General features: G+C 42.2%; 1 protein-coding gene across 4 annotated transcripts; it reads right to left on the bottom strand.

Moving 5' to 3' along the window:
* On the bottom strand, positions 1-27,447 carry LOC144113824 (type 2 phosphatidylinositol 4,5-bisphosphate 4-phosphatase-like). Of its 4 annotated transcripts, none has more exons than XM_077647160.1 (10): positions 27,317-27,447; positions 26,484-26,562; positions 25,403-25,557; positions 18,076-18,182; positions 14,800-14,959; positions 12,315-12,364; positions 11,125-11,209; positions 3,384-3,435; positions 1,178-1,290; positions 1-104 (listed from the first exon to the last, which is right to left on the bottom strand). In XM_077647160.1, the coding sequence occupies exons 2-9, from the start codon at positions 26,554-26,556 to the stop codon at positions 1,208-1,210; spliced, it is 765 nt and encodes a 254-aa protein (XP_077503286.1). In that variant the 5' UTR covers positions 26,557-26,562; positions 27,317-27,447; the 3' UTR covers positions 1-104; positions 1,178-1,207. The 4 variants fall into 4 exon arrangements, with proteins under 4 accessions (XP_077503286.1, XP_077503289.1, XP_077503287.1 ...); XM_077647163.1 differs by having other exon boundaries at positions 27,213-27,347; XM_077647161.1 differs by lacking the exon at positions 27,317-27,447 and adding an exon at positions 27,090-27,207.

Here is a 27,447-nt window from a genome sequence, read left to right as displayed (position 1 = left end):
TTCCATATACAACAACCTTTATTCTTTTATATATAAAAAAAATCCTCTTGAAGATGCATGAAAGCTGACAGTGCATCTCAATAACTTGGCCTTATGAACATCAGCTGCAAGAAAAATGACGATTGATTCAGTGATTACAGAAATGATGCACGAGTCATCCTCATCATCAACCTAACCAAGTCTACTGTCGGACAATTAAAAATCTCTCCTCTATTCCTGAATTAACCCTGTCCTTTTAGGGCTGTGTAAAGGGTAAAATTATGAACTGAATATCAAACCAAAATCTGCTCAGAATATCAACCCAAAGATTAAAATTAAATATTCCTTGCCTGTTCTGGAAAAGGAAAAATCTTTTTTTTAATGACGGAGTGCAAAAGGTAGTGTAAATCAATCTGACTTCCATTCTTTAAAATATGTAAATCAATCTGACTTGCATTCTTTAAAATATGTAAAATCAATCTGACTTGCATTCTTTAAAATATGCAATGTCATTTGGAGGTCTCAGTGTAAGCAGCACATCTGGGCAGCATGTAACTAAGCAACATGTGAAAAGTCACCACATACTTCTGCGATTCCAATACAGTATTCTCACAGAGCCACTGCACTGCATGTGGTTGGGTTCAGGTGAAATTTTGACTGATTATGCGTAAGTGCAACAGCACAAATAAGAGTTAGCAAGAAATTATAAGGTAGAATTAAACAACACACCATGTTGGTTATGCAAACATGGTGAGCTTCACCACAAGGAAACAGCTTCTTGTGCAATAACAGCACTAAACATGGAAATAAAATCATGTTGAAACATTCAAAGACTTCAAATAAAGTTCTCTATTCAGTATGAATCAAATGACAATTCAAAACCTTGAACATTCACACACTTCTACTTTTAAACTATTAAACTTCACTGCTTCTATTCAGTTCATGCCCAGCCATGAAATAGTGGTCATTTTAAGTGCTGCAAAAATCACTGTGACAAGCACGTGACAACAAATAACATCCTTGCTTCCCCTTGTTCATCACATATAAGGAGACAATAAAATCACAGAAGCCAAGGCTTGCTCAATGAAATTGCCAGGTAAGCAAAAAGTGCAGTGGCAGGACATGAACAGTTCAAAAATGCAAAATTAGCACTAGCATAAGCAACAAACAAAAAAGACACATGCATGCTGATACCCACTTGGATAGGTAAGTCAGGAAGTCTGAAGCACTACCTCACTTCAACAGTGCTGCGCTTCATGCAAAGCAACCAAAGACCATATCCATGGAAAAAAACTGCAACAATGAGTCCCACTAAGAAAAGAAGAAAAGAGAAGGCATTGAAGAAGTAATGTATGGTCAAGAGAAAAAACAAAAGCATATGAACTTCATCACCACTGAGTGGCAAGTGCACTGCCACCTAAAGAACAACCACCCAACACTTTAACACGTTCACTACAGCAGCAATTTTCGGAGCGCTAATCCCTGTGTGTCTTGGCCCACCGGCGGGCCACCGTTATATTCTCTCGGGTGCAGCGTGACCCATCAGTGAGCCACTGGTGAAGCAATTTAAACTACCAATAGATGGCGATAACGACGGCATGTGTGCTTTTTGCAGGCTTTGAAAAACCTGAGCTTTCCCACAGCTTCATTACAGGACTTGGTATTCATGGCAGCACAGCATGAATACACAACGTGATCCACCGGTGACCGATGACGCAGTGAACGTGTTAAATGCTTGCCACGCCACTAGCTGCTAGCTTAGGCATTTGGCTGACGCAGCAGATGGCTGCGAAAGAACAAAAGTCCAATGCACACCATATTAGCACCCTTTTGCGCATTTTTTGCATTGCAAGTATTTGTGCTGGCAACATCTATTTCACAAGCTTGCCATGCCTACTGGTGCTTTCTTTAAGAAATGCTGTCGTTACCAAAGAATGTCTCCCGAGATAGCTTGCCGGTATTCTTTCGAACCAACCTACCGCCTACTTCTACTGTGCATTCCGTCATGATAACTGTGAGATTATCGTTCACTGCTTGAACATTAAGGTCGTCATCCTCAGTTAAAGCCGAATATCTGTTCTGCAACGATATCCTGAATTCCTCTACTTTCCCTCTAACCACTAACTCGTTAATGGGCTTCTGCTTCGATAGTTTCTGTGTAGGCTATGCTACATGCTTGCTATGGACTAACATTATGAACAGCTAGGTATTACATAATGCACACACAGCTTACAGAAGAAAATGTTGCTGGCTGAGACAATGTCAAGTTCACATGTCCACCATGTAGCTCATCAGCTGAGATGCAGCTCACCAGCTGCTGCCAGTAACAGTATCGCAGGTTTCATGCTTGAACACGCATTTCGATGGACAAGAGATGCAGAAAAGCCTTTGTGTCAAGATTTCATAATATTTTACGAGTGTTGGGGGCCAAAATAACTTCCATCTAGCGTAAGCCAAAGATTACATAAAAAAAGAGAAAATGGCAAGGATGTGGCAGCATTTTTGATGAGTGGAGCACAGAGCACGGTGTTATTTTGTTAGTAATGTACAACATTAGTTGAGACCAATTTATTATCTTTTAAAATGGTGGAAGCACAAAAAACACATGGACACAGAACTCTGTTTAATTTTAAGAGAGTGCAAACCAGGCAAGCTGCGGTATAATCCGTGTGTGCTGACAATGTTTACAATGCCATCGTGATTTTATCTTGGCTTGCTGCTGAAGGCAGTGTGACAGCGTCAGCACTCACTCAGACAACTTTCTTTAAAATGCATGACTCTTCAAACCGACAAATAACCTAACAGTGAATGAAAGCAGGTAACCTCACAGAAAACGAACCTCCCGCAAAAAAAGAAAAACAACCAAACTGCATACAAATATCAGCATTCAAGTATGATGCCCAAAAACTGCCACAAACGTGAAAAAGCTTCAGCATGTGTTCTTATGGCACTTTTGACAACAGGAGAAATTACTTTATGCCCCAGAGCGGTTTGAGGAAGCGTCGAAACTGAGAACCTGAAAAACAAGAGGCTATTTAAGAGTCATCATGAATCACTGAGACACTCATTTCCCATAGTGCTTTATAAGCTATAATTTCAAGGCATACAACATAATGCAACTAGGCCGTACAGCAGCGGTCAGAATATTAATCCCCTGCTTTGAAAAGAATCTTGCTGTTGCCAACATTACATACATCTTGTGCCTAAACTTTTCACCCACGAATGCAAGTGTCATGTATTAAGGGGATATTTCAAAACAAACATCAATAATACATGAAGGCCGGGCTTTAAACTTTTTAAACACTGCAGCACCAGTATTACTAAAAAATACTAGCAAAGTTCCACAGTAAAAATGTTTCAAAGACCATTAATAAAATCTCACACAGGATGTTCCTTTAACTTACCTAGGTACAACCACCAATAGCCTGAATTGTGCTTCAGTGTAAGCGTGGATGCCTTCAAACAGAAAAAGAAAAAAAAAAAAGATTATCAAGGTCAATGAGCACAAAAAAAAAGAGAAGAACTGAGTTAAAAAAAAGCATCGATGCAAGGACAATTAACTTTTCACGAAACTTCAACATCCAGAGTCAAACAACCACTTACAACATAAACACCGAACAAGTCAACAAGACCGCATGCTACAAAATGGCCCAAAGGATGGAAATGCATGTGTGTTACAGCAGTTTAACTTATCTCCTTTCTGAGGAGAGCACAAGTTAGCTATACCTTGGAATGCAGCCAGTTTGATCATTTCGATAGATCTAAATTGGGAACAGCCCTTTTAGAAGGAATTTCAGCGTTTAGCAGGATTTATCTGCAAAGCATGCCAGGCAATGCTTGTTCACCTTCATCCTGGAGCTCATGTCAACAAAGGGTAAAGATAACTGCAGTGTTCATGGCATTCATTCTGTCATGATCATTTGCTTCTGCTTCTTTTAGTGCACCGTTGTCACTACTCAGATGCATAAAGGTGCTTTTTTTTCTCCAGAAGTGTGCCTTTATGGCGAGCTTCTGTATTGCTCCAACACTCGTGAATTTTTAACATTTAAAATCTTTTGCAAATAGTACCTTTCTCCGGGACAAAAACACATTTCAGGTTCAGTATACACCAGTCTAAGTGTTTAAAGCATACCAAACTGACAATCTAAATTGGACTGTATGCTGTCATCAGTTTTCAGATAAAAATTTTGCACAGCTCCCACAACTAGCTAGCAATTTCATGCATCAGTAATTTAAGATGATTTTGTCCATATTTAATGATAGAACAAGTGTAGTATAGGTCGGCACACTCACTCTTGAGTGCACTCATATCGCCTCACTCACACTCACGCCCGTTAGTGTGGTGAGTGAGTGGTTGTGAGTGTGAGTGAGTGGCCATGAGTGGATAGTGGGCATGAGTGGCTCTGAGTGGACGTGAGTGATGTGAGTGGCAAGTGGATGTGAGCGGTGGGTGGCCAAGACAGTGTAGTCTATCGCGCATCTTCTGTGACGACGGTATCCGCTTAGCTATTTTCATGTTGTTGACAACTGAGGGGAGAAAATATTCACTGGCGAGGGCGTTTGAGGGCGAGGCGGCACAAGGCAGCATGCCAATGTCTTTGAACAACCGAAGTAGAGGATTCCGCTAGCGCGGGAATGCAATCTTTCGTTCCTATTCGCCTTATTAGTTCACCGCTGGCATAGGCACAGACCCTTCACAAGTGCAATGAGCTGCTACAGGTTGGGTCAGATCTTTTGATCGAATTTATGTTGCCACTGCAAGAAAGGCAGATATCTCGTCTAGAGATAGGCATCCTCACGAGGGTGAGCCCTCATGAGGGCGTCCTCACCCCTCACCTCATGAGGATTTCACTCGGTGAGGTGAGGGTGAGGGAGGATGGGCGCATGAAAATTCGTGAGGACGAGGGTGAGGGAGGAAAGACATGGTGAGGTGAGGGCGAGGGAGGGAAGACATGGTGAGCTGAGGGCGAGGGAGGAAAGATATGATGAGGTGAGGGTGAGGGAGGACAAGATGCACTGTCTGAAGGCGAGCGTGGCGGCCGGCATCGTACTCCGGGCTAATGTTTTTTTTTGTCTGTGCAGCCCGTTATGAATGCCCGTTATGAATGCCCATTTTAAAACACTAGTTCGTAGGGTGAAGGTTCCTGGGGAAGACGTTTCTTCAGTGTGGAGGTACACGAGGCGAACAGGAAAGGCGGGGAGCCGCACGCCTTCTCTGCTGCCGCGATGTACTACACCGCTGTCAATGGTATGCCGAAAAAAGCGCTCTTCTAGCTCAAAAAGCTTTTTTTTAGAAACTGTGTAAAGTCTTAGGTGAAACACCCTTCATAGTGCGCTAACAAAGGGGGCACTGCCCGGGCCGTGCGGGTGGCTGCCAGTCCAACGGGAACCGTGGTACCGCAGTCAACATTATGAACCAAATTCCTTGCAGGCATGGTAGGGAATTGACACTCAGCGGTTGGGTAATGCGCAGACGTGTAAGCAAAAAAAATTATGGGCAGTTTAGCTTGGGGTTAACAACGAATTATCGTGCGCTATCACCATCACCCGTTTTTTCATGGTTGATCTTGGCTTTCTATGCTTTTGCACAACGTGAACTGCCTTACTTTTCTCGATATATAACATCATGTAAGTCTGCGTGATATTGAATCATTTTAGACGTGTACTGCGGTAGAATCGGTCATTCTCTACATTCAACAGATCTCTGGGAGGCCTGATTCTGCTCCTGAGGAGAGGTGCTACGCGTCACTGCCCTGCGATGGCAGGTGCTGCCATCGTTGGCGCTTGTGATACTCAATGTTGACCCAGAGTAATCTCTCACGACTAGTCATTAATTGAACTGCCACGGTGGGCATCTTGTGATGATGTCACAATGTCGCGTGACCAAGGTGGCCCACGTGGTAGAAGCAGGCTTCGGACAGACAGACAACCGCTTCTAGACGGAATGGCAGCTCTAGGGCACTAAAATGCCAACCACAGGAATCGTTCACTCCAGACTCGGGACGTTAGTGATTGTCATTATTTAGCCCAAATGCTGCATTTTAGCAGCCCGTATAATTTTCAAGTGGCCTGAATAATGTTTATTTTAAGCAACATCATAAGAGCTTCACTACAGTGGAAGCAGGCATTGCACTGGGGAAGACACTAAAGAAATAAGAACCTTCATCACTGAGAAAAAATCAGTTTCACTGACTGCTGTTTCAGACCACTATGCCATCGCCACAGCTTTTTTTTAAAGCATGGTATTTATTACATCAAAAATATTTTCTATTTACATTAACTAAATTATTTGCAAAGCTTTTAGGAAAGTACATGAAACACATAGAAAAACAAATGAGCCAAACCTGAGGCAGCAACTGAATATCTTGCGTGGTCGCCGGTTCAAATCCCTGCCGCCAGCTAGACCCTAACTAGTAAACTTATGCTGCACGAAATGCGAAATCGTATGCCACCACCCCAAACACTCTGCGACAAACGGCTGAGCCACAATGTTCATATGAAGATTCGTAATAACGTGGAATGGGGGTTACCAAGATCACCGGTTCGAATTCCTGCCGCTAGCTAGGCTCTAACTGAACTATTTTGTTTATGCTGTACAAAACGCTGAATCATATGACACCACTCGGAACATTTTGTGGAAAACGGTACAAATTTTACACGAATGTCGGGACCAGGTGGCTCGACTTTGGCCTGCCATGTAGGGATATACAGCCTTTGCCCGTAAATGTCCAGAGACTGCGTCCTTTAAAAAAAAAGGCATTTAACATTGAAATCATCTGTGCAGCACCCCTTTGAAATAGTCTCCCTCGCAGTCTATACACAGCTTCCAACGCTTCTTGAGGTCTTGGAAACAGTTGAAAAACGCTTGTTTTGGCAGGGCTGTCAGCTCCTTTGTCGTGGCGCCTTGAATGGCCTCTATGATCCCCATCCAGTGACCTTTTAGGGCTCTCGACCTTTTAGGGCTCTCTTCACATGAGGAAACAGGAAAAAATCGCATGGGGAGAGGTCAGGCTAGTATGGCGGATAAGGAAGTACAGTAATGCTGCGCTTGGCAAGAAATTCAGTCACACTGAGAGCAGTGTGTGGCCTTGCATTATCGTGGAGAAGGCTCCATTGTCCAGATGACCATAAGTCACGGCGACGGCTTCGCAGTGCATCACGCATGTGTTGGAGCACGCGGATGTAAAACTCCTGATTCACGGTCCGCCCTTGTAGGACAAACTCGTGGTGTATGACACCTCTGGTATCGAAAAAAACTATCAGCATTGTCTCTGTTTTGGTCTTCTGTCGCCGCACCTTTCTCTACGCCGGAGAGCTTGTGCACCTCCATTCGGTGCTCTGCCTCTTTGTTTGAGGATTGTATTGAAAACACCATGTTTCGTCTTCAGCAATGATGCTGTCGACGAATGCAGCATCCTTCTCTGTCTCGGAGAGCAAATCAGCACTCGCTGATGCACGCGTGCCCTTCTGGTCCCATGTGAGGGAGTGTGGCACAAGTCCTGCATTCAGCTTTCGTTTCCCCATGTTCTCATACAAAATCTGGTGGCATGTTGTCTTACTAATGTCGAGAGTATCTGACAGCATGCAGACTGGAATGGTGCGGTCTTGCTGTACAATTTCTCTGATCCGAGCCACGTTGTTTTCATTCCGCGAGGTTAAAGGGCGCCCCTGCCTTGTGTCGTCTTCCACCGACGTTTTCCCCGAAACTAACCTCTAGTGACAACGTATTTTTCTACATGCAGTGCCACCTAGCGGCTGCCACAGCAATTAACACAAATAGCCCAGGTTAGCCCGAAAAAAATGGCGCTACACATACGCATGAACATTTGTTTTGGGGAAACATTTCTAGAAAATAAAATAAATCAGTCTCAAAACTGTACGGACAAAGGTTGTATGTATATTCATATCGCTCATAGCGCAACAAAGACGGCACGAAAGACATAGGAAAAGACGAACGGGATATATATACCGGATCGACATAGTTTAGTTTTGTTTTGAGCCGGAGGGGTGTGCTAACATTTGGAAATTTCGAACACGAATATCCTTGTATTCAATTATTCGAACGAATCAAACAGTGTGTGTTCAGTATTATTCGAAACTAATCGAATATGCCCTCAAGTTTTCGAATACTTTCAAATATTTGGCGCGAAGTTCGAATAAGGCCAGCTGTATTTTTCTTCCATGACTTTTCCAAAAACAGGGACCATACGCGCCACATTACCATGCTGCCACGATCGGTATGCTCTGGATGGAGAGTTCAGCGCCACGGTGAGGTCAATTCGCGTGCCGGTGTTCGTAATCCTCATACATGGCCTCAGAGACTGGACGATGCAGCAGGGCCCAGGCAGGTTCAGCAAACCCAGCCTATATGCCTGACCTCGGAGGCCATGCCTCATACATAAGCTCTCGCCCATCTCGTGCACTGAGATGTGGCGCTAGTTTATTATCTTCCATTATCAACAGCAAAAGGTATTTTTTATGCGCATAACATGTCAATGATAAAGTTGATACACTTACTTTGTACTGCGAACCCCCAGATTGAGATCAATGTTGCGTCTTTTTAAAGATACAGTTATAACCGAGAAGGCAGCGAGTCGCTGTTCCTCACGAGTGCTCATTAAATATTCACACAAGTAGCGAATGTTCGCCAAAATCTTCGCATTCCATTCAGTTCCCTCACTGTTAGATTCGTGTTCGATACGGTTTTCAGTCAAACTATCCGTATTCTATTCGGTAGCAAAGCTCCGCTATTTTTATTCGATTCGGCTTGGAAAAAGTACTATGTGCACACCCCTATTAAGTTGTGGTGCTCGGGCATCACGCTGCCGCCTGTTATAATATTCCGTTATGTAACCACCTCGGTTACCGCGGCAACCACTGGGTTAAGGTTTGCGTTATAACGCATAAAGCTGAGACCCGAAACGCGAGAAGTAGAGCTTAACGCTCTAAAAGACAGCAAGGTAAGGCTGAGCACAAGAGGGAATGCCAGACTGGTTTGAAGTCGGTCGGTCCATACACTTCCCTCAGATGAACAACCAGTTGGAAAAAATCTTGACATCCTGCCTGAACAAACTGTTAAGCTGTCGAGCTGTGCTTGCATTGTCGTTGTGTTCGTCACATGCACGCTTTCACGCGTGTTAAACGTCCAGTTTCCAGTCTCTCACATGTAGTTTGAAACCATGGCTTTCGTGACCTTTCATCCGTGCGCGTGGAACCAGCATCAGACGAGCATGCAGCAAACCGTGCGAAATGGCGGGAGATTAGAAGCAGTAAAATTCAGAAGACCCAGTGCTGTAGAATTGTCGGGTAATGGTAATTAAGCGACCTACAAACTTTCCTTGTTCTGAGTCTATTCTGTGCTTAGCACTTATTGCAATTGTCATAGTAAACGCTACTGCATTGTTTTCTAAATATTCTTGCCATACATTAGTTTTTGTATACACACACAACAATGCGCTGACTTATTTTAGCACTGCATTAGATAACAATGAAATGTTACATAAGTGCATGGCACACGTATGCATTCAGTGCATGCCAGAGGTAAAAGCAGAGTGATAATTTGGGGCTCAACTCGTAGCTGTCTCGGTTTTGCCTCACGTGTTAGCTCAAACAACATGCACACACGTACACGCACAACAATATAGGCATCTAGCCTCTTGGTCAATAGTGCCTTGAGGGCTTCTCTTATATGTTTATTACACAGTAATATCGCCAGAAGTTGCAGACTACAAAAATTAACTCGAGTTTTAAAACGACTGTTAGTGAGGGTGGGGGAGGGCCATGGATTCAAAAGTGAGGGTGAGGGAGGAAAAGTGAAAATGAGGGCATTTGCCCACCTCTGCTCTTGTCAGACCTCCTACATGGCTCAAGCTTATATATGCAGAGCTTCAATGCTTGCTGCTGAGATGACTGTCCGTGTATTTTCAATAATTAGTGCAAAGTGGGATCTCGAGTACTGCAGTGTACACTTAGGTTTTTCTGCGTCTGGGTGAGTACTATGTAGAGATCTGCATTGCCCGTAATTATTGGATTGGACCGGGCCCGGAGCTGGCAGGGCCTTCCGTTGCCCATGCAAGGAACCTGACCAACTTGGCCTGGCTCTCGAACTGCACAAGCTGGGCTCAAGCCTGGAAATAGCACAAAGCCTAACCTAGCTCACCATTCACACATGCATTATGTTGTATTCTTGATCATTCATCCTATGCTGACAATTTTTTAGACTTTGCCAAAGCATTTGATAATGTTTGCCATAAACTACTGCTTCACAAACTAAACCAATCAAGCACTGATCTCAATTTAATGACTTTAATGGATTTAACATTTTCTAACTGCTCTCAATTTGTTAGTGCCAATGGTTATAACTCTTCTTTTACTGATGTGTGTTCTGGCATACCAGAGGGTATAGTTCTTAGACCGCTTCTGTTTCTTATTTATATTAATGACGTTCCCTCCCTGATAAAGTCTAATATTTACCTCTTTGCAGATGACTGCGTTGTTGTTCGTGAAATGAATAATGTTAACAAATCTTCATTTGTGCAATGCAACCTTAATCCTATAGCAACTTGCTGTAATACATGGCTTATGAAGATAAACATTAACAAATGCGAAATTATGTGGGCCTCAAGGATAACTAATACACACACTTCTTATCACTTCAAGAACTGCCCCCTTGAGTAAGTAATTCACACAAATATCTTGGGGTACATATCACCGCTAACCTAACCATGGTCGCTTCACATTCAAAACATAATAAACAATGCTAACCGCATGCTAGGTTACTTACACCATAACTTTTCCAAGGCCAGTCTTCATTGAAACTACATACTACTTTACAAGTAGTACTACTACTTTACTTTACATACTACTTTACAGTCGAAATTGGATTTTTATTTTATGGGGTTTAACGTCCTTGAGCTACTCAGTCTATGAGAGACGCCACAGTGGAGAACTGCGAATAATTTCGACCACCTGGGGTTCTTGAGCGTGCACTGATATAGCACAGTACAAGGGTCTCTAGCATTTCACTTCCATCAAAATGTGACCGTCACGGCCGGAATCGAACCCACGCCTTTCGGGTCAGCAGCCGTGCACCATAACCATTCAGCTGTGCTTAGGCATAAGTAAGATAAAATGATGGCTACTGACCATGAGTACAATCACAAGCATGACCACGACTGTGCCTGCAGTGATGAGACAAATCGCTTTCTTATTTGACTGGCCAACAGACGACCTGAAAGAAAAATTGAAGAAGTCAACTCAGTAACCACAGTGTTACAACTAGTTACCTTAACTGCGAAAACAACAAATACTAGTGTACGAAAAATGAAAAGAAGAGAAGCACTTTTAATTGCAAATCACATCAAGTGCAAGAACAATGTCAAAGCTATTTGAGGGAGTTGTTTGTGTTTGGAAGCTAAATATTCGATGCATACACCAAATTATAGGCACTTTACTACTTCAGGCAAGGATGGCTATTTTTCTTATGTGCATTAGAGAGAATGAAAGGACCAAGTTCCAGTGACAGAAAGATGGCAACAAGGCTTTGTGGTTTCAAATGGATAGAAAGGTTCAGTTTATGGGGGTTTAACGTCCCAAAGCGACCGAGGCTATGAGAGACGCTGTAGTGAAAGGCTCCGGAAATTTCGACCACCTGGGGTTCTTATCATGCGCTGACATCGCACAGTACACGGGCCTCTAGAATTTCGCCTCCATCGAAATTCGACCGCCGCGGCCGGAATTGAACCCGCGTTTTTTGGGCCAGCAGCCGAACGCCATAACCACTCAGCCACCGCGGCGGCCTAAACGGATGGAAAGAGCTGAATTTTCAAACCGATCTCAATGGAATGGAAGGAAGCTCAAAGATTTCTTTTTCAATGAAAATGTTTTGTTTATAAAAAAATGAGAAGAATATATATTGTGAGAAGAGATAGCATAAGGCACCCGTGTGCTCTGCGATGTCAGCACATGTTAAAGGACCCTAGGTGGTTGAAATTATACTGAAGTCCTCCGCTAAGGCACAGGCACCTCTTTCACCCTTCCTTCCTTCTTTCACTCCCTCTATCCATTCACTCATGGCACAGTTTGTGTGCACCTGCAAGTGAGAAACATTGCTGTGCCTTTCCTTTTCTGAAAAGTCAATGCATTATGCAAAGGAAAAGCTACTGGGAAATGAATCAAGACAACAACAGCGGTTAAACTGCATTTCGACAAGCAAAAAAAAGTGAATAGAAAGAAAGAAAAGAGAAAGCAAAGACTAAAGACTAAAGACTAAGAGGTCGACCAGACCTACGAGAAAAAAGTCAAACTAGGAATCAGTAATAATTGTGATTGAGTACCGCTTTCCACAGTGCCTGCAGCGAAAGCTTGAAGAGGGCGCTGTGTCCAGCTGCAAATGAAGACACACATGTAAGTGCACTGCATGCATTTTAATGCCTCTAACACATACACGGTTTGTTCAATAGGGTCAAGACTTCTTAATTCTGTCAGATGAATAAAAAGTTACAGCCCAAGAAGTAGAACTTACTGAACACAACTCATATCTGCATATCACACTGAGAAAAAATTACTATAGGATGGCATCAACCGTATTTTAAAACACAAAAAGCCTATGAGAAATACAATGTATAATCACCTCCAAGGCTTGAATTATGCCTCAGACCCAACTGCCACCCTTTTTGGCAATTCAGAAAGTCTGATTAGCATGACAGATTACTTCTTCATGACTAATAATTAAGCAATATACAGTCCCTCACTTCACATCCCATACTTCACAATCGAAGAGAGAAATGCAGAAAGATGTCTTTTACAGTAGATAGTCATAAATTGCTGCCAATCAGGCCAGTGAATATCACGCCGCAATAGCAGCTGAACACACACACATCCAAAAGAGAAAGCAACCACTATGTGTCAGTGCACTCCACCATTTCAGAGGGTAAAGACTGGAAATGAGGTATCACCTTAGCTGTTGTGCTCGCTGCTATGCAATCCTTTATGCAGGCAACCAGGCTGCATCAGTCTTTTTGACTACTTTCATTTGTTAGGAGCTAGAGCCAACTGAAATCGTCTGTGGGCTTACTGATCTCTTTGCCCAAGTGGCATGGCCAAGACACCATGACCTTGAGAATAGGCGCAAAGAAGAGATGTGGATAAAGAAAAAGAGAACAAAAAAATAGAGAAAACACTAGATGGGCAAGATGGCAGTGCAGCTGCCCTTGACTTCAGAAACCTTCACAAACTTCATCAGCACCTTTCTTAGCAGTCTCCTTCCTTGACAACGGCAACTCCAACCTCATTCAGCTCCACACAAGCAACCACACTGGAATCAGCTTGCTAGCAACAGTCTAACTATTCATATACAATTTCAGGCGAATTGCCCATTTCACAAGATGCCAACTAGTTATTGACAGATGTGGTAAGGAATATAGCACCTAAAGAACACCAATAACAGACTGAAGAAAATGCAAAAGACACGTTCAGTGACACATCTGCATTGCATTTCTACAGTTCAATTTTTTTTTCTTAATAACTTCTAAGCAAGCACTAGTCAGCCTAAATATCCCAAGTCAACACATTTTATACTGCTACCATATAACTATGCTGGCCATATCAGTAGCTGCCACCCATGGTTATTGCACTTGTTTTGGGTTCACGCAAGCAACAATAATACAGTAATACGTGATGTTTAGGTCTGCTCATTTAAAAAGACCAGGATAGATGATCCATTGCAATTTTTAATTACTAAACCAACAGGAAACAACTTTTTTTTTCACAGACCTTTACTTAAGTAAAATTGAGTTTTTTTTGTTGTACAAGGGTCGAGTTTTAAGCATTAATTTTTTTTCTTTGTTTGCCTTTTTGAGGGCATGCAGGTCTGTTTAGCAGATGATAACTGTTCTGCACAGTAGCAAGAAAAAGCAAGCTCAAGCAACTCGGGTGCCACACACTTAAGAGGCATAATATATACTTTCAGTAACTCATAAATACAGTGATAGCATGGAGTCTGACTCCGAGCCAACTTCACAGACACTCCCATAATTCATTAAGAACAGTCAACGGCCACTCTGCAGGCTCATTTTTGCAGTAACTCTAGCTGGTGCTTCTAAAGATGTTTTCACACATGACAAACCCGCATGTTACAAGTGCTAAAAAATATATATTTTTGCGAATAAAATAAACCTTTTTCCTATACTTAATAAAGTCAACAACAGCTGTTGCATAAGTTGCGAAGCAAATCTGGCACTCCTTGGTTCAAATTCAACATGGGCAGAAGACCAAGTGCTTTTAATATAACAAAGATCACTAGGAACATGACAGGCTATCGAGGCATATAGCTATCCTATCTGCTGGGGCTTGCCTAGTTCTAGGATCCCTCAAGACAGCAAGTGTGCCCAGCTATCAATTCCATAATAAGCTGTTGAGAGCCACTGGCAGACTATATACCTATGCAACTCGGTCACCTCTTGAACAAACTCTTGAAGACTGTTGTCCTCAATAGTTAATTATGATGAGTGCAAAGTGCATTAAGAAACTCCATGAATGAAGAAATCATTTTCAGATAAAATCAATGCAGTACTACAAATTGGCACGCATTCAATAAATGTACGGTATATGAAAACAAGATTAACCCTATATGACTCTACATTAAATAACACCAAATTAACAACAAATACGTGCTGTGTTCCAAATTTTGAAACTGCCTCGCACAAGATCTGTGCAGAGGCAAACAGTACCACACAATGAGATATTAGAAAATGCATATACAGCAGTATTATTTAATTCCGAATTAAAAAAAAATGCGATTTTCTAGGCCAGCTAACTTACCACAGAAACACTTTCACAATGGGCACAAATAAATCTGTAAGTGTGCTCCCGATGTGGTTCTGCCATTTCTTCTTCTCGCCGCCCTCTCTTTGCTGCATCTCTTGGTTGCTTTGCGTGTGCTTTTGTGACTGCAATATCTTCTGCTTGTAGTTCGGCACCACTGACATTAAAAGAGATGCAAAAATAGCATTAGACTGAAAAGACAAGAACTAGTACCAGGTGATTCCAGTTAAAAGTAGCCGGTATGAAAAGATAAGCAAATAAAAATGTAATGCTAAATATGATTACAGTTTGAAAATGTGTTCGCTAATCCTGGGGCATTGTTGACATTCCCTTCTATTTCCACCACAGAGTTGGCACATACCAGAAATGTTTTTGTTACCAATTAGGTAACCTTTTATGGGGTTTAACGTCTCAAAGCGACTCGGGCTATGAGGGGTGCCCTAGTGGAAGGCTGTGGATAATTTCGACCACCTGGGGTTCTTTAACGTGCACTGACATTGTAGAGTACACAGGCCTCTAGCTTATTGCAGCGACTGGGACTGAACCCACGTCATTCAGATCAGCAGCCAAGCACCATAACCACTGAGCCACCGCAACAGCTGTGTTACCATTTACAAATTGAAGAACCTCCTCTGTAAATATGCTTTAAAGCTGCACATATTTGCCAGTAACAATCACATATAAAATGCAACCTAAAGTAATCAGTCTAATTTTTTTAAAGTACCATTAGTCAGTAAGCATGGTATTTCCATCTCAATACTTGCTATGCCCACATAAACAAAGAATATGATCATAAAGAAGTGATATAAGATGCCTCATGCATTAAATTTTATGCCTATGTGCGGTGACTAACTTCAAGGAATTGGCCGTAATTCTATTTGCAATTCAGTGACTTTGCCTCAGTTCATTCCCCGCAATGGACAGAACTATTCATACGAATAGTTCCATCCCATCTGTAAAATGGCATATTCATGAGATGACCTATAAAAAAAAACAAATAACATACATAAAGCACTGAGATAAACCATCTGTAAAATTCCTCTGATGAAAAAAGTGTCCTTTTTACCAATATCTCAGGCTGATAGTGTTTGGTTACAGTGCCATAACTTGACTCATGGTTAGTGCTCTAACTTTAAGTACCATACCAAAGTGGCAATTTAAACACCCTACTCGGTAACTGCTGAAGCTATAAGTGCATATGAAAGATGTTTTATATTTATGAAAATCGTCTGGTAGTACCACTACATTACCATAATTGTGGCAAGCGATCACATTATTTCAGGACATGCATTACTGCCTCCAAAAACACTTGCACTACCAACTTAAGACATTAAACACTTCAGGTCACTTCTTATAATCATACAACTCATCTAATATTGCTGAATTGATGACACAGGATACTACTACCATTACATGTTTCAAAGCATTTTTTGTATCGCTAAATAAACTCTCTCTACTACAGGCTTTCCCGAACAATTCAATCTAAGTTCCAGCCAAATTTATCTGGGCAACAACTGTTTAATCTAATCGCCAGTGTATGCAGTCAAAATGCCACCTTGAATAACACAAGCACCGACCAGTTTGATCGTTGTGCCAATGGAATTAAATTGCAGTGCCAGCATTGTTATCCAGGCACCAGCCACTAGTCGGGAAACGAACGCAGCAGATAACTTCACTGCGCAAGGCAGAAATACTACTGGTCCGCCCTGTCTGCATTGAACCTAAATTCCTTCAGCCATAACGCAACACTGTGCATATCTTTGCTCTCTTTGTAAATATAGAGTAATTAGGCAAGTTTCAGTCTGCCTTGCAATATTTTCTTTTGCACATAACTTAGGGCTAACGAAACAGGCAAGACAGTAATGAACATATTAGCATGAGACTTTACCAGACACTCGAAGCTAAGCATTTCCTGTTTCAGCAGTGGAATGAAGAATGAGGAGACAAAGCCTTGTAACAGGAATAGTTTTCAAGCTGAGTGCTGAGACTTTACTGCCCCTCACACATATGCACTCCCATTCCGACACATTTCAGGAGCTGAAACTAGCACTAGCCTTAGGTCATTTTTGACGCAGCATTACTGAAGTTGAATGCACTTGTCTCACAGATCCTCAAACATTTAGAATGCTTCTTAAAAAAAAAGGTTTGCCCAACATCGGCGAGTGACAAGCCAGCGGCCACTATTAACTAATTATCCACCAAAAATCTCCTACACAATACCCCTCCAGTTCAAGGAAAAGGGTGTAGTCACTGGAAGCCAGTTCCAGTGAACACTATGAATATTTCAGCAGTTTAAAGTGTTCTTTGTGAATGGCAGTTATTACAGTGCAATATCTATGGCTGGATGCACTGCAGAGATGAAGGTGCACTGTCCATCCCGACTTAACACTATGTTTCTAGTTCATAGCAGCGGGAAATTTTGTATTCAAAGCCACACAACAGGAACTTGTTATTGTGGCTGCATAATCTAATGTTGATGGCATAGCCTTAGAATTTCAAAACCAATGGAGAACTCAAACACTTCTATTTGTTACTTCACATTTTGTTTCCAGGGTCAGGATGATGAAATTTTTTCGCTGTTGCATACCTGTTGAACGTTTTTCCGTGTGAAAGTCTCGTGAAACACATTTAAAAATCTTATTCGTACCGATTTTCATGTAACTGTTAACATTCAAAGTACCTATCTTGCTATTATTTCTCAAATCCAGTTCTGCTGTCATTAGAATGTTTGCTACATGGTATGAAATACCTATTTCCTGTACTAAATCATGCCCAATGGTTACCTCTCAGTATAGTGTGAACATATAAGATTTTGTTGACAGTTTCATCTGGGTCAACTGTTATTAATGGAGTGCCACCAGACTTATTTTTACAGTCTCTCTCACATTTACATTTTAAAAACTGTCTTAAACCATTTTTATGAAACATCATTTGACAGCATATTCTTTCAAAGTTACTGACATACTATTGAGTTGCAGTTGCATTTTTCTTTCACAGAAGCTTAATCATGACTCTGTTCCAAGTGCGCCATTTTCTTACAAAGCCCTCACCACCTCTGCTCCTTCCCTAATTTGCTAAGGCAGAACGATGACCTGTACAGACCTGCAATTTGACATGCACGCTACACATATATCTGCCATTAATACTGCAAAAAAATAAAATCGCAGCAACACTGCAAATAAATCAGAAGAGCAACTTGGGTATCCATCGCATGTCAAATGGGACTTTTACAGTGACATCTACACATGCTTAGAAAATGAGCTATAAACTTACCACCCAGGTCTGTCACATTTTACTCTGGTAGCGCTTTTAACGCACTGCAAAAGCTTATTGCAAGTACAACGAATATATTTTTTTCCCTTCGGAGGATTTCCCAGAGCCTGCAAAGTATAAACATCAAGATTCTCAATGTTCGGCCACTGCCTTTGCACCCATTGCACAATTAAATATACTATGCTGAGAGAAACAGGGCCTACCAAAGAATTATTCAATAAGCACACACACTTTCAAAAAAGCTAGGAATAACCATCAAAAACCAAAGTACTCATGATCAGCAGCATAAATATCATCCCAGAGAAGAATGTTGACTGAAATGTCAGAGAATTTCTAGACTTCAATGACATTTCTGGCTTACATAAAACCTCGAGAAAAACAAATTTGTGACAAGTGGATTCAAACATGCCACCTCTGAAAGTCTTGACCTATGCTGAACCAAATGAGCTACAAGCGCTTTGTAGACTGCGTATTCTCAATAGTAGCAGAAGATGTAGTTGCTAGAGATTAGTAGCATGGCCTTCAGTGACATAAAAAAAGAGGAAGCGGACAAGGTAAAAGTAGTGCTCCACAACAGAAATTTACTACTGACAGGATGCCGAGGACAACTTTGACATGCTTTGTTCTCAGTAAAACCCAACAGCTAGGCATTTCATGACTCTGCTGAAATTTGTTAGACAACAGGTGATGAGTTTATTGATGAAAAATTTGGAATTGCAGTTGGAAAATTTTTCCAAAAAACTTCCGATTCAAACTTGACTTTGGTGACGATGTTGAGAGCGGGAGATCTGCTTCATTAACTTTCCACATTTAGGTTTTGTTTTCACCTTCATGGTGCAATAAAAATGTACTAGTGGCAGTGATGAAAAGGCTACCTAATTATTCAGGCACATAACCCTTGTTTTCCGTTTTATTCAGCAGAAAAGTCTCATTTGATGTCATCACAGTGCACATGAGGGAACAGCCCCTGCGGCAGTACCTGTCTTATTTGTTGCCCCTTTTTACCTAACAAAACCTCTGCTTTTTGTTAGAGAAGCCCTTTTGCCATCAGACAATGGTAGTCTATCAATCAGGGCCAACTTCAATTTGTCCTCAGAGTTCCTTTAATAATGCTGCACTGTTGCCCAGGTACCATGCAAAAGAAACACAAGCCGCCAGGAATGGGAGAGTACCTCGCTGTACGAACAGTTAAGGACATGAGGAAGACTATTTAGAACGTACGAAGTGCTCCTTCCTCCAACTATAAAAGAAGCAAGGCACGCCTTGAGACACAGAAATAAGTGATTTATTTACACAGAGGAACGTACCTCACGCACTGAAAACAACAAAATCATTAGAATACTAGACTGCGAGAGTTTGTTTACAAAATAATTAACTGAAAGCAAGAGCAGGCAGAGATAACTGATGATGATGAATTTTTATGGCGCAAGGGGCATCTGTGGCCAAAGAGCACCATGGCACAAGGTTTTTTTTTTATATAAATATACTCAAGGTGGGGTCCAAGACCCATTTCCCACGCATTTCACCCTAAAGAAGCCGAGCACCAGGCAGGGGAAAGCTTGTACCCATTGTATCACCAGTGGGTACCCAGCGGCACTGGGGATCGAACCCCGCTCCTCCCGCATGCGAGGCGGATGCTCAAACGACTAGGCCATCGCTGCAGTACAGGCACAGATAACTAGCAACAGAAAATTTGTACTGGCACTCAATTATATCACCTCCATTTGAACATTAGCTCAAAGCTTTTGTACATGACTGAGCCTCAGTTTGCTTGGACACCAGATATACTGACAGCATTACACTGACGACACTTTAATGTTTTGCTTTCTTGTATAAAAGTCACCGTCCATTTTCATTTCCAACAGGGTTGCACCATTAACAGTAACTAGCACACCTGGAGCTAATTCTCTTCCTCCTGTTACTTGTACTTAGTAGCTTCTTTTATTACTGTAGCTGGAATAAGCCTAGGAATAAGTTAAACAAGTGTTGCGTGAATACTTGAACACTGAAGTGAATAATGAAGTACTCACAAGCGATGAATATTTTCGAAGTATTTTGAAGTTAGAAAATGATAGAGGATATGCCACTAATTAAGGCAACATAAATTAAACTGTCACACAGTTGCTAACCGATTTTCCAGACATGACAGGGATCACTTGAACATCCAAAAATCAACTTCAATCTAAAAAGTCACTTCAATTCCTCATTCATAGCAGCTGGAAAAAAGTGGGCAACAGTCTTCTTCGCACTCTGACACTTTTGTGTAACAAAACCAGTCTGGTTACCGGCACACGTCATGCACACAGACACCAGCAATTCAGCCTTCAACAGGTGCACTGTTCGACCCGTTGATGACGAGCACATACGATTTAAAAAGCCTAAATGCAAAACTGAACTTGTGGCAGGAACGACGCTGCACCCATCATATCGAAGGCTCAGAATGAAAAGATGGAGATGATGAAAAAGATTCTAATGCAAAACTAACAACATCCTAGAGCCAAACACTCTGTTGGCGTTGACTTTTGCAGCTCTGATGTTTAAAGCTGTAAACTACCTTCAAAAGTGGTGACACATTACCGTTTAGCTTTCAATGGCTCCCATAAGATTAGAAGTAATACATCAACATTACACTGCCACTTTTTATTCATGGCCTTGGCATAGGCATTTGCTTTCCGATGTGCTTTGCTGCTACTGATTTGGTTTTACGGTGTTTAGCATCCCAAAGCGACTCAGGCTATGAAGGATGCTGAAGTGGAGGGCTCTGGATAATTTTCAACCACCTAGGGTTCTTCAACATGCACTCATATCGCACTGTACACATGCCTCTAGCATTTCGCCTACATTGAAATGCGACCGCCGTGGCCAGGATTCAACCCGCGTCTCTTGGGTCGGCAGCCGAGCACCATAACCACTGAGCCACCGTGGCCGCCCTTTGCTACTACCTTTACGCGTTTGCCCAAGAGCGCTGGTCTAAAAAAGCTCTACTTAAGTCCATCCTCCATGGTCAGATACTCCCCGCTCATAGGTAGCTTTACACCATGGCACACCGGTAATGGGAAGAGAATAAGAGTGTGCATTGGCTCATGCCTCATGCTGGCCTACGCCATTGGTGCACCTTCATCAGCCACAGCAAAGCAGTGCAAGATTGGTGTACACAAGATCCCATCTTGGAAGTCATAGCAACTGCATCCTCTGATCAGTGTACGTTGACACACCGTGTGAGCTGCCTATGGCAATATCTTTCTAGGGCGGAAAATGTCCATCAACAGTATGAATATGCAATCTAGCGCATGCAATGCAGTCACCGTTTGCCGTGTGAATGATGCTGGAAAAACTGAGCAATCAACGTATGTGTGACGGCCACCATGCAAAATTTAGAAAAATGAAGCTTGTCTAGTGACCAAAATTTTGGTGCAAAAAAGTTGTTGGTGACTTATATTAAAAATTAGCATCAATACGAAGAACCACATGGTAAGGGTCGAACCTAAGACATTTTGTTCACTTTTGTTTGCTCTTGAGTGAACACTGTGAAACATTTTTTCTTATCTTTGCTTTATTTTTCAGTTGCCTTGATGAATTCTGCAAGCCAAGCGTTTCAGCGTATGTTAAGAACTATCCAATTTTTTGCTACTGCAGCTGAAATTCACTACCAGTCACTTTAATTCGACGTTAATCAAACAAAATAATAATTCACTTGAAATTGGAAAACCACCCCTAATCATACCTGCCTATTAAACAAGCTATGCATGCAACCCTGCCAACAGTGGAACGAACAACTATAAACACTGGTGGCAGGTTGTACACCGAGCTTTGAGAACATCAAAGCATGTTTTTTTTTTCCTGTAATACCATAGTTACTTGCATATTAGTCAATCCACCAAACTGTTCGTCCTCATAACTTTGGGAGCCAGAAAGAAAAATGTTGGAATGCTGTATAGGTCAACCAATGGAAGCTTCAAGCCGCGAACATGCAATTAAGGTGACCGGCACAGCACACCACATATCGGAGCTAAAGAGCTGCTGTGAGAAACATCGCCCAAGATGGTGGACTGCACCGAGCACAAAGATGCTTCATTCAGAGGAACGTGAGACAGAAGACTTGGGATGTAAATATCTTCAGTTCATTCCATTAAATTTCGGCAGACACCCTCAATGTCCACAGCGTCACTAATGCTAACGGCAGTAATCTTTCATGGCTGCATGGAAACATTGGCATTGTTACTGTATAGAAAAAGGCATTCCTGTTACTTTGCCCAGTATGAAACTCAATTTTCAGCAACATTGAACTCAGTGTGCTGTGATTCAATTTTACAATGCCTCTACTAGTAAAGTATAGTATGTTGTGTTTAATGTCTCAAAGCTGCATGTGGGCTATGAGGGACACCATAGTGAAGAGCTCCGGTTTAATTTCAGCCACCTGGGGCTGTTCAACGTACACCAACATCGAACAGCACACTGGCATTGTATTTTGTCTCCATCTAAATGCGATTGCCACGGCCTAAGTTAAATCCTGCAACCTTGAGATTAGCAGCAGAATGCCACAGCCACTGAGCTACACTGCCACCACAACGGGTCTTTCCTAGTAAGATCACGGCTCGCTTAGATGCTGCTGAGAACAGTCACTCACACACTGAACGTATGACTCGCTGCGTAGCTTAGCGACCGGGAGAAGCTTTGTTTTCATGATGACGCATCTAAAGAGCATGGTAGGGCTGCATTCTTACCTTCGTATCAGCCTTATCTAGGAATCCTTTGCATTGCCCTCATTGAAAAGCGGAGGGAGAGACGTGAAACCATTTTGTGATAAGAGTGGCAGGAAATGCCGTGGTTTGTGAAGTTTTGAACGCGGCCAGAACAAAGAACTTTCTACAGTACTGTCGCTGTCTACCTTCCTGTTCTGCATTCGTGGCAAGGTTTGTGCCTTGCCCTGCTCATGATTCACGTATTGGTGAACGCTTGAATCTAGAGAGTTTAGCAAAAACAGGATAACCAATACAAAAGTACGTACAGTATTTACAATCGCAATCCTCTAGCACAAGCCCCTCTTTGAATAGCTTTGCACGGATGGGTTGTAAAGCAAATCTTTTTTGATTCCTTTAGAAACAAAACTTTTCAGACACCTATTAGTTATATCTAGGGGTTGGACGTTTTGGTTTTTATTTTTTTCAAATTTGGCGGACCTTTTTCGGTCTTTATTTCAGGAGACTACTTTTGTTTGTTTTTTTGGAAAATATTATTTTCAAGGAATGAAACACTGACTTTTTTCCTAATGAAACACTGACTTTTTTCGTTGACTTAATGTAGCAATTTGGAGTGGTCAAATGTAATTTAAAGTCTACCTGTATTTTTGTAATCCTGAACAATTTATTTACCAGTAATTAACGTGAAAATGATAGTATACCTGGAGCTGTGCTTGCAGAAAAAATTGCTACTGTCATTAAAAGAGTAACTCAAATAAAATGAAGACAAAAGGGAAGTGGAAGTTTAATTCTCAGAACTAGGTTATCGTATGGTTGTAACACTGCGTTGAGCGCAACGGCAGGGCATCATATCGTGTACGTGTTGATGGCAGTGATGGAACTGCCGCTCAATCGTCGTGGCAGTGAAAACATACTTTTACGTGACGCTCATTTGCGGTTTCGTGTCAATGTCCTACATACATCTGATTAACCTAATTAACCAACTAACTGCTCTAAGCAGGTGATGATAGTGAAGAAACAGTGCTTAGCTTGAGGACAACGAAGAGATGATGCTTCCTGGCTGTGCTGCTTATCCTACAGTACCATCGTCGCACCATACCCTTGGCTTCCGTACTTAGTTAACTTTCAACTTTAAGTGAGTGCAACTCGCATTCAGCAGCCAGCTAGCAATGCCTTGCAAGCTAAAAATACTGACCTTTTTCGGTTAAAACCGAATTTTGAAAAGTGAGTTCAGCATACTTAAATCTTTTTTTTTTTTTTTCAGTTTAAACCAAAAACTCCCGCCCCTAGCTATATCCAACCAAATGCACCATCTGCATTGACGTCAAAGTCGCCAATGTAGATTTTAATTCATTAAAAGAGTGCCTTAGGCACATGGCCTGACAAGGGGGGGAACATAACAGCTGGACAAAAGCCACGCAACAATTTGACTGTGACTGAGCATGGGAAACTGAGCACCACTAATTCCTGCAACTATGATATCTTGGGGCCGGCTTTTTTCAATACAGCCGAGCCCACTTATGACGAACCTGACGGTTATGTGGATGGCACCCGTTGTATCCAAAGTTCAAAGTATATGGACTTCCCATTTTACTTCAAAAAATACTAGGTATAAGCAAAGTGGCGTTTATTTTTTTTTAATCTGAGTGAAAAAAAAGCACACCCTATCACGCCACTTTCCAAGCTCTAAACCATGATCATGTTCTCCCGCTGAAACCTTTGCTGCCAACAATCTGCTCAGGGACGTGAAATAACTAATCGCGGTAGAAGTGTCAATGGCAGTTGGTGGAAGGTCGGCCTTCTTAATCAAATTTCTGGTGGTCAGGAGCGCTCATTCTTCGTGTACAGTGGTTTTGCTAAGGTATGTCTCTGCAATACCGATGCCTGCACCAATGAAGTCACCCCAGGAGACATCCGACCAGCTGTACATCAACTATGTACTGCTGTAAATCCCCATGCATCTCATCAGTATGTGGGTTTTTATAATGCCTCCTCATTCATTATAACTGAGATGCACTGCCATTGCCCTATATACATATATCGACGGTAGCACCGCCCTCATTCGTAATAACAGAGCATTCCTTATATCTGTGGCCATTATAAGTTGGCTCAACTGTACTTGTCAAATCTTAACGATTGCGGAATAAACTGATAGGGCCACACAGTTTCCATGGTACTATATTAGGTAACAAATCTAGCAGCAACTACTTCTATTATGTATACATGTAATCAATGCCTTGCTTGGTACAGTCAAAGCACTGAGCACCGAAGATAACGCAAATGTCCAAAGTTAACATAAGATGCAACATTCTGCCCATGAGCAACTGTCCACACCTCAGACAAAAGTGCAAAGCCAAATTTTCTTTTCTTTAGGGCAGCCAGGCAAGTAACTAACAGTACAGTTACACTGCAGAACAAATACAGGCACAAGAACAGACTACTGGCTAGGAAACTATGCAGACAGCAATACAAACAAGCTAGTGCCCCCTTCTCCGCAGAATGGCAACTCATCTTGACGTTGCAGCAATAGAATTCTTATTAACGTGGCACAAAAGAAAAAAATATTCACCAATGTCATGGTAACATTTCAAGATCAGTGCAATCATGCAACCAATGGAAGCACTCACTGTCACTTCATTGCAGCGTGGGCATGGAACCACATAACAGTTGCCGTGATTAGATATGTCAATACTGTAGTTGCAAACATCACAAGCCTTTGTTCGTGAAGGCATGTAGCCAACATCTTCATATGAAGGCGGTGGTGAACCCCCACCTGATGGCGCTGGAATAAAGAAAATGCTCTGTATTAAATGATAGACCATTCTGCTCAGTAAATAGTATTTGCCATCTAAATGTTGCACATGCCTACAGTGCCCAGTGTAAGTATACATCCATTAACAAATCATTTTCACTCACATACACACGTTAACCACAGCGAGTAAGAGACTTAGGCAATTATATTTCTGTTGCCACCTTCTATAAGCAAAGGCCCTTTGATCTTTATAACATTAAAAAACAGGCCACAGCTCTGACTTCTTTTTGTCATGCAGCCGCACTGAATAAGGCTGGTTGACCAGGTGTCATATGTTGACGAAAAAGGTGAGCGACGAGCGACTGTGAACGTAACAGCAAGACATTGTACAGTCAGAAATACCTTATTTCAACTGCTTCAGGTGACAACAAAGAAGGTGACTATAGTATTTACATTGCCTAGCAATGGCTTGTGAATGTGAGGTTGAGGAGAACAAAGAGAGACTACTCAGGAGGAACTCTCACTGTGCACTTGCAAATGAAACTAATTTTTTTCTCTGACACTGCATTTATGTTTCCTTATGCACTGTAAATTATTGCCTAAGATCAGCTGCTTGAACAAGGTAAAATTGAACAAAACAGTGCCACAGACTTTCAGGTACGCTTTCAAACTAAAAATATGTTTACAAAACAGGCACTAATAAAGTGCTCAGAAACTTCACCTCACAGACTGTCAGACATATGCCACAATCCTACTATACAAAATTTCCCCTACATGCCTGATAAGAAGTGGGCTGCGAGATGCCCCCGCGATATCTTGAGCGTGTCGCAGACATTAATATTACGCAGTCAAATGAGTATCCTGGAAAAAACCGATGTTTTGATAATGGGAACGAGTAACGGTGACCAGATTCGTCCATGCTCTTTCGGTAATAATTACAAGCCGAAAATACATACCAGTGGGATAGGCTGATGAATAGTTTCCACTAGTAGATTGCGCGAGAAGTGGGGAGGATTCTGCGTACGCCATCTCTACCTGCAACGATACATTATATATACATATAAAACAAGGCAGGAAGACTGGCCGCATCTAAAATAAAACGAGGCTGCTTGACTAATAGCACAGTCAGGAAAACTGCAATCTTTGTCAAAAAAACTTCGAATCTCTCTTCTCCTGCGGTCGGGAGCTGCGAGCGCCGGCTCCCAACCAGCAGTAACAATGACGGAGAATTTCGTAGAAAACAATCTTACAACGTGCTACCGCACTCCCGCAGTCTGAGAGCCGGTACTCGCACTACAATCTGCAATAGTCCAACTGCAATGAACGTCAGCACAATCAGTACCAACAAGTGCACTTTATTTTCAGTGGTATCGAGTAAACAGTTTATGTCAGCAGTTCGCACGCCCCGCCTGCGCAAGGCGCCTTGGACACCTATCGCTGGCTGTACTACTACCGTACTGGTTCGCTTGTCAGAACCTTTTCACTCTAGTACGGCACCGATATGTGCCGTGAAAGATTGGAATCGGATTAACGGTTCGAAACTTCATGCTATGATGCCATACCAGTCAGAGCTCTTTGATCAAACTAGCTGTAAAACCACAGTTTTCCACAGCCGGATCACTCCGACCCGGCGCCCGGCGCGTACTACCTTGTCGCGGCACGCCCGCACACCACGACACGCTCACAGCACTGTTGGCCCTGCCAAGGTAAGGTATGGTGCCTAGCGTAGGTGCAGGGCCTCCTCTGCATTGTATTGTAGGCGCGTAACTTTGCTACAATAGATGCGTACCTTTGTTTCACCTTTCACCGCTTTACTTTTCCTTTGCCTCAGAAGGAGCAGCAAGCGCCGGAAGTTGCGTTGCGCTAGTTGCTGTCTACCACCCAACCACAGCGTTGCCCCCCTCCTCCACCACCCCACGC

This window comes from Amblyomma americanum, chromosome 1 (genome assembly GCF_052857255.1).
Source record: "Amblyomma americanum isolate KBUSLIRL-KWMA chromosome 1, ASM5285725v1, whole genome shotgun sequence".
Taxonomy (NCBI): domain Eukaryota; kingdom Metazoa; phylum Arthropoda; class Arachnida; order Ixodida; family Ixodidae; genus Amblyomma; species Amblyomma americanum.
The sequence above is the reverse complement of the archived record's forward strand: the minus strand, read 5'-3'. Positions and strand labels throughout refer to the sequence as shown.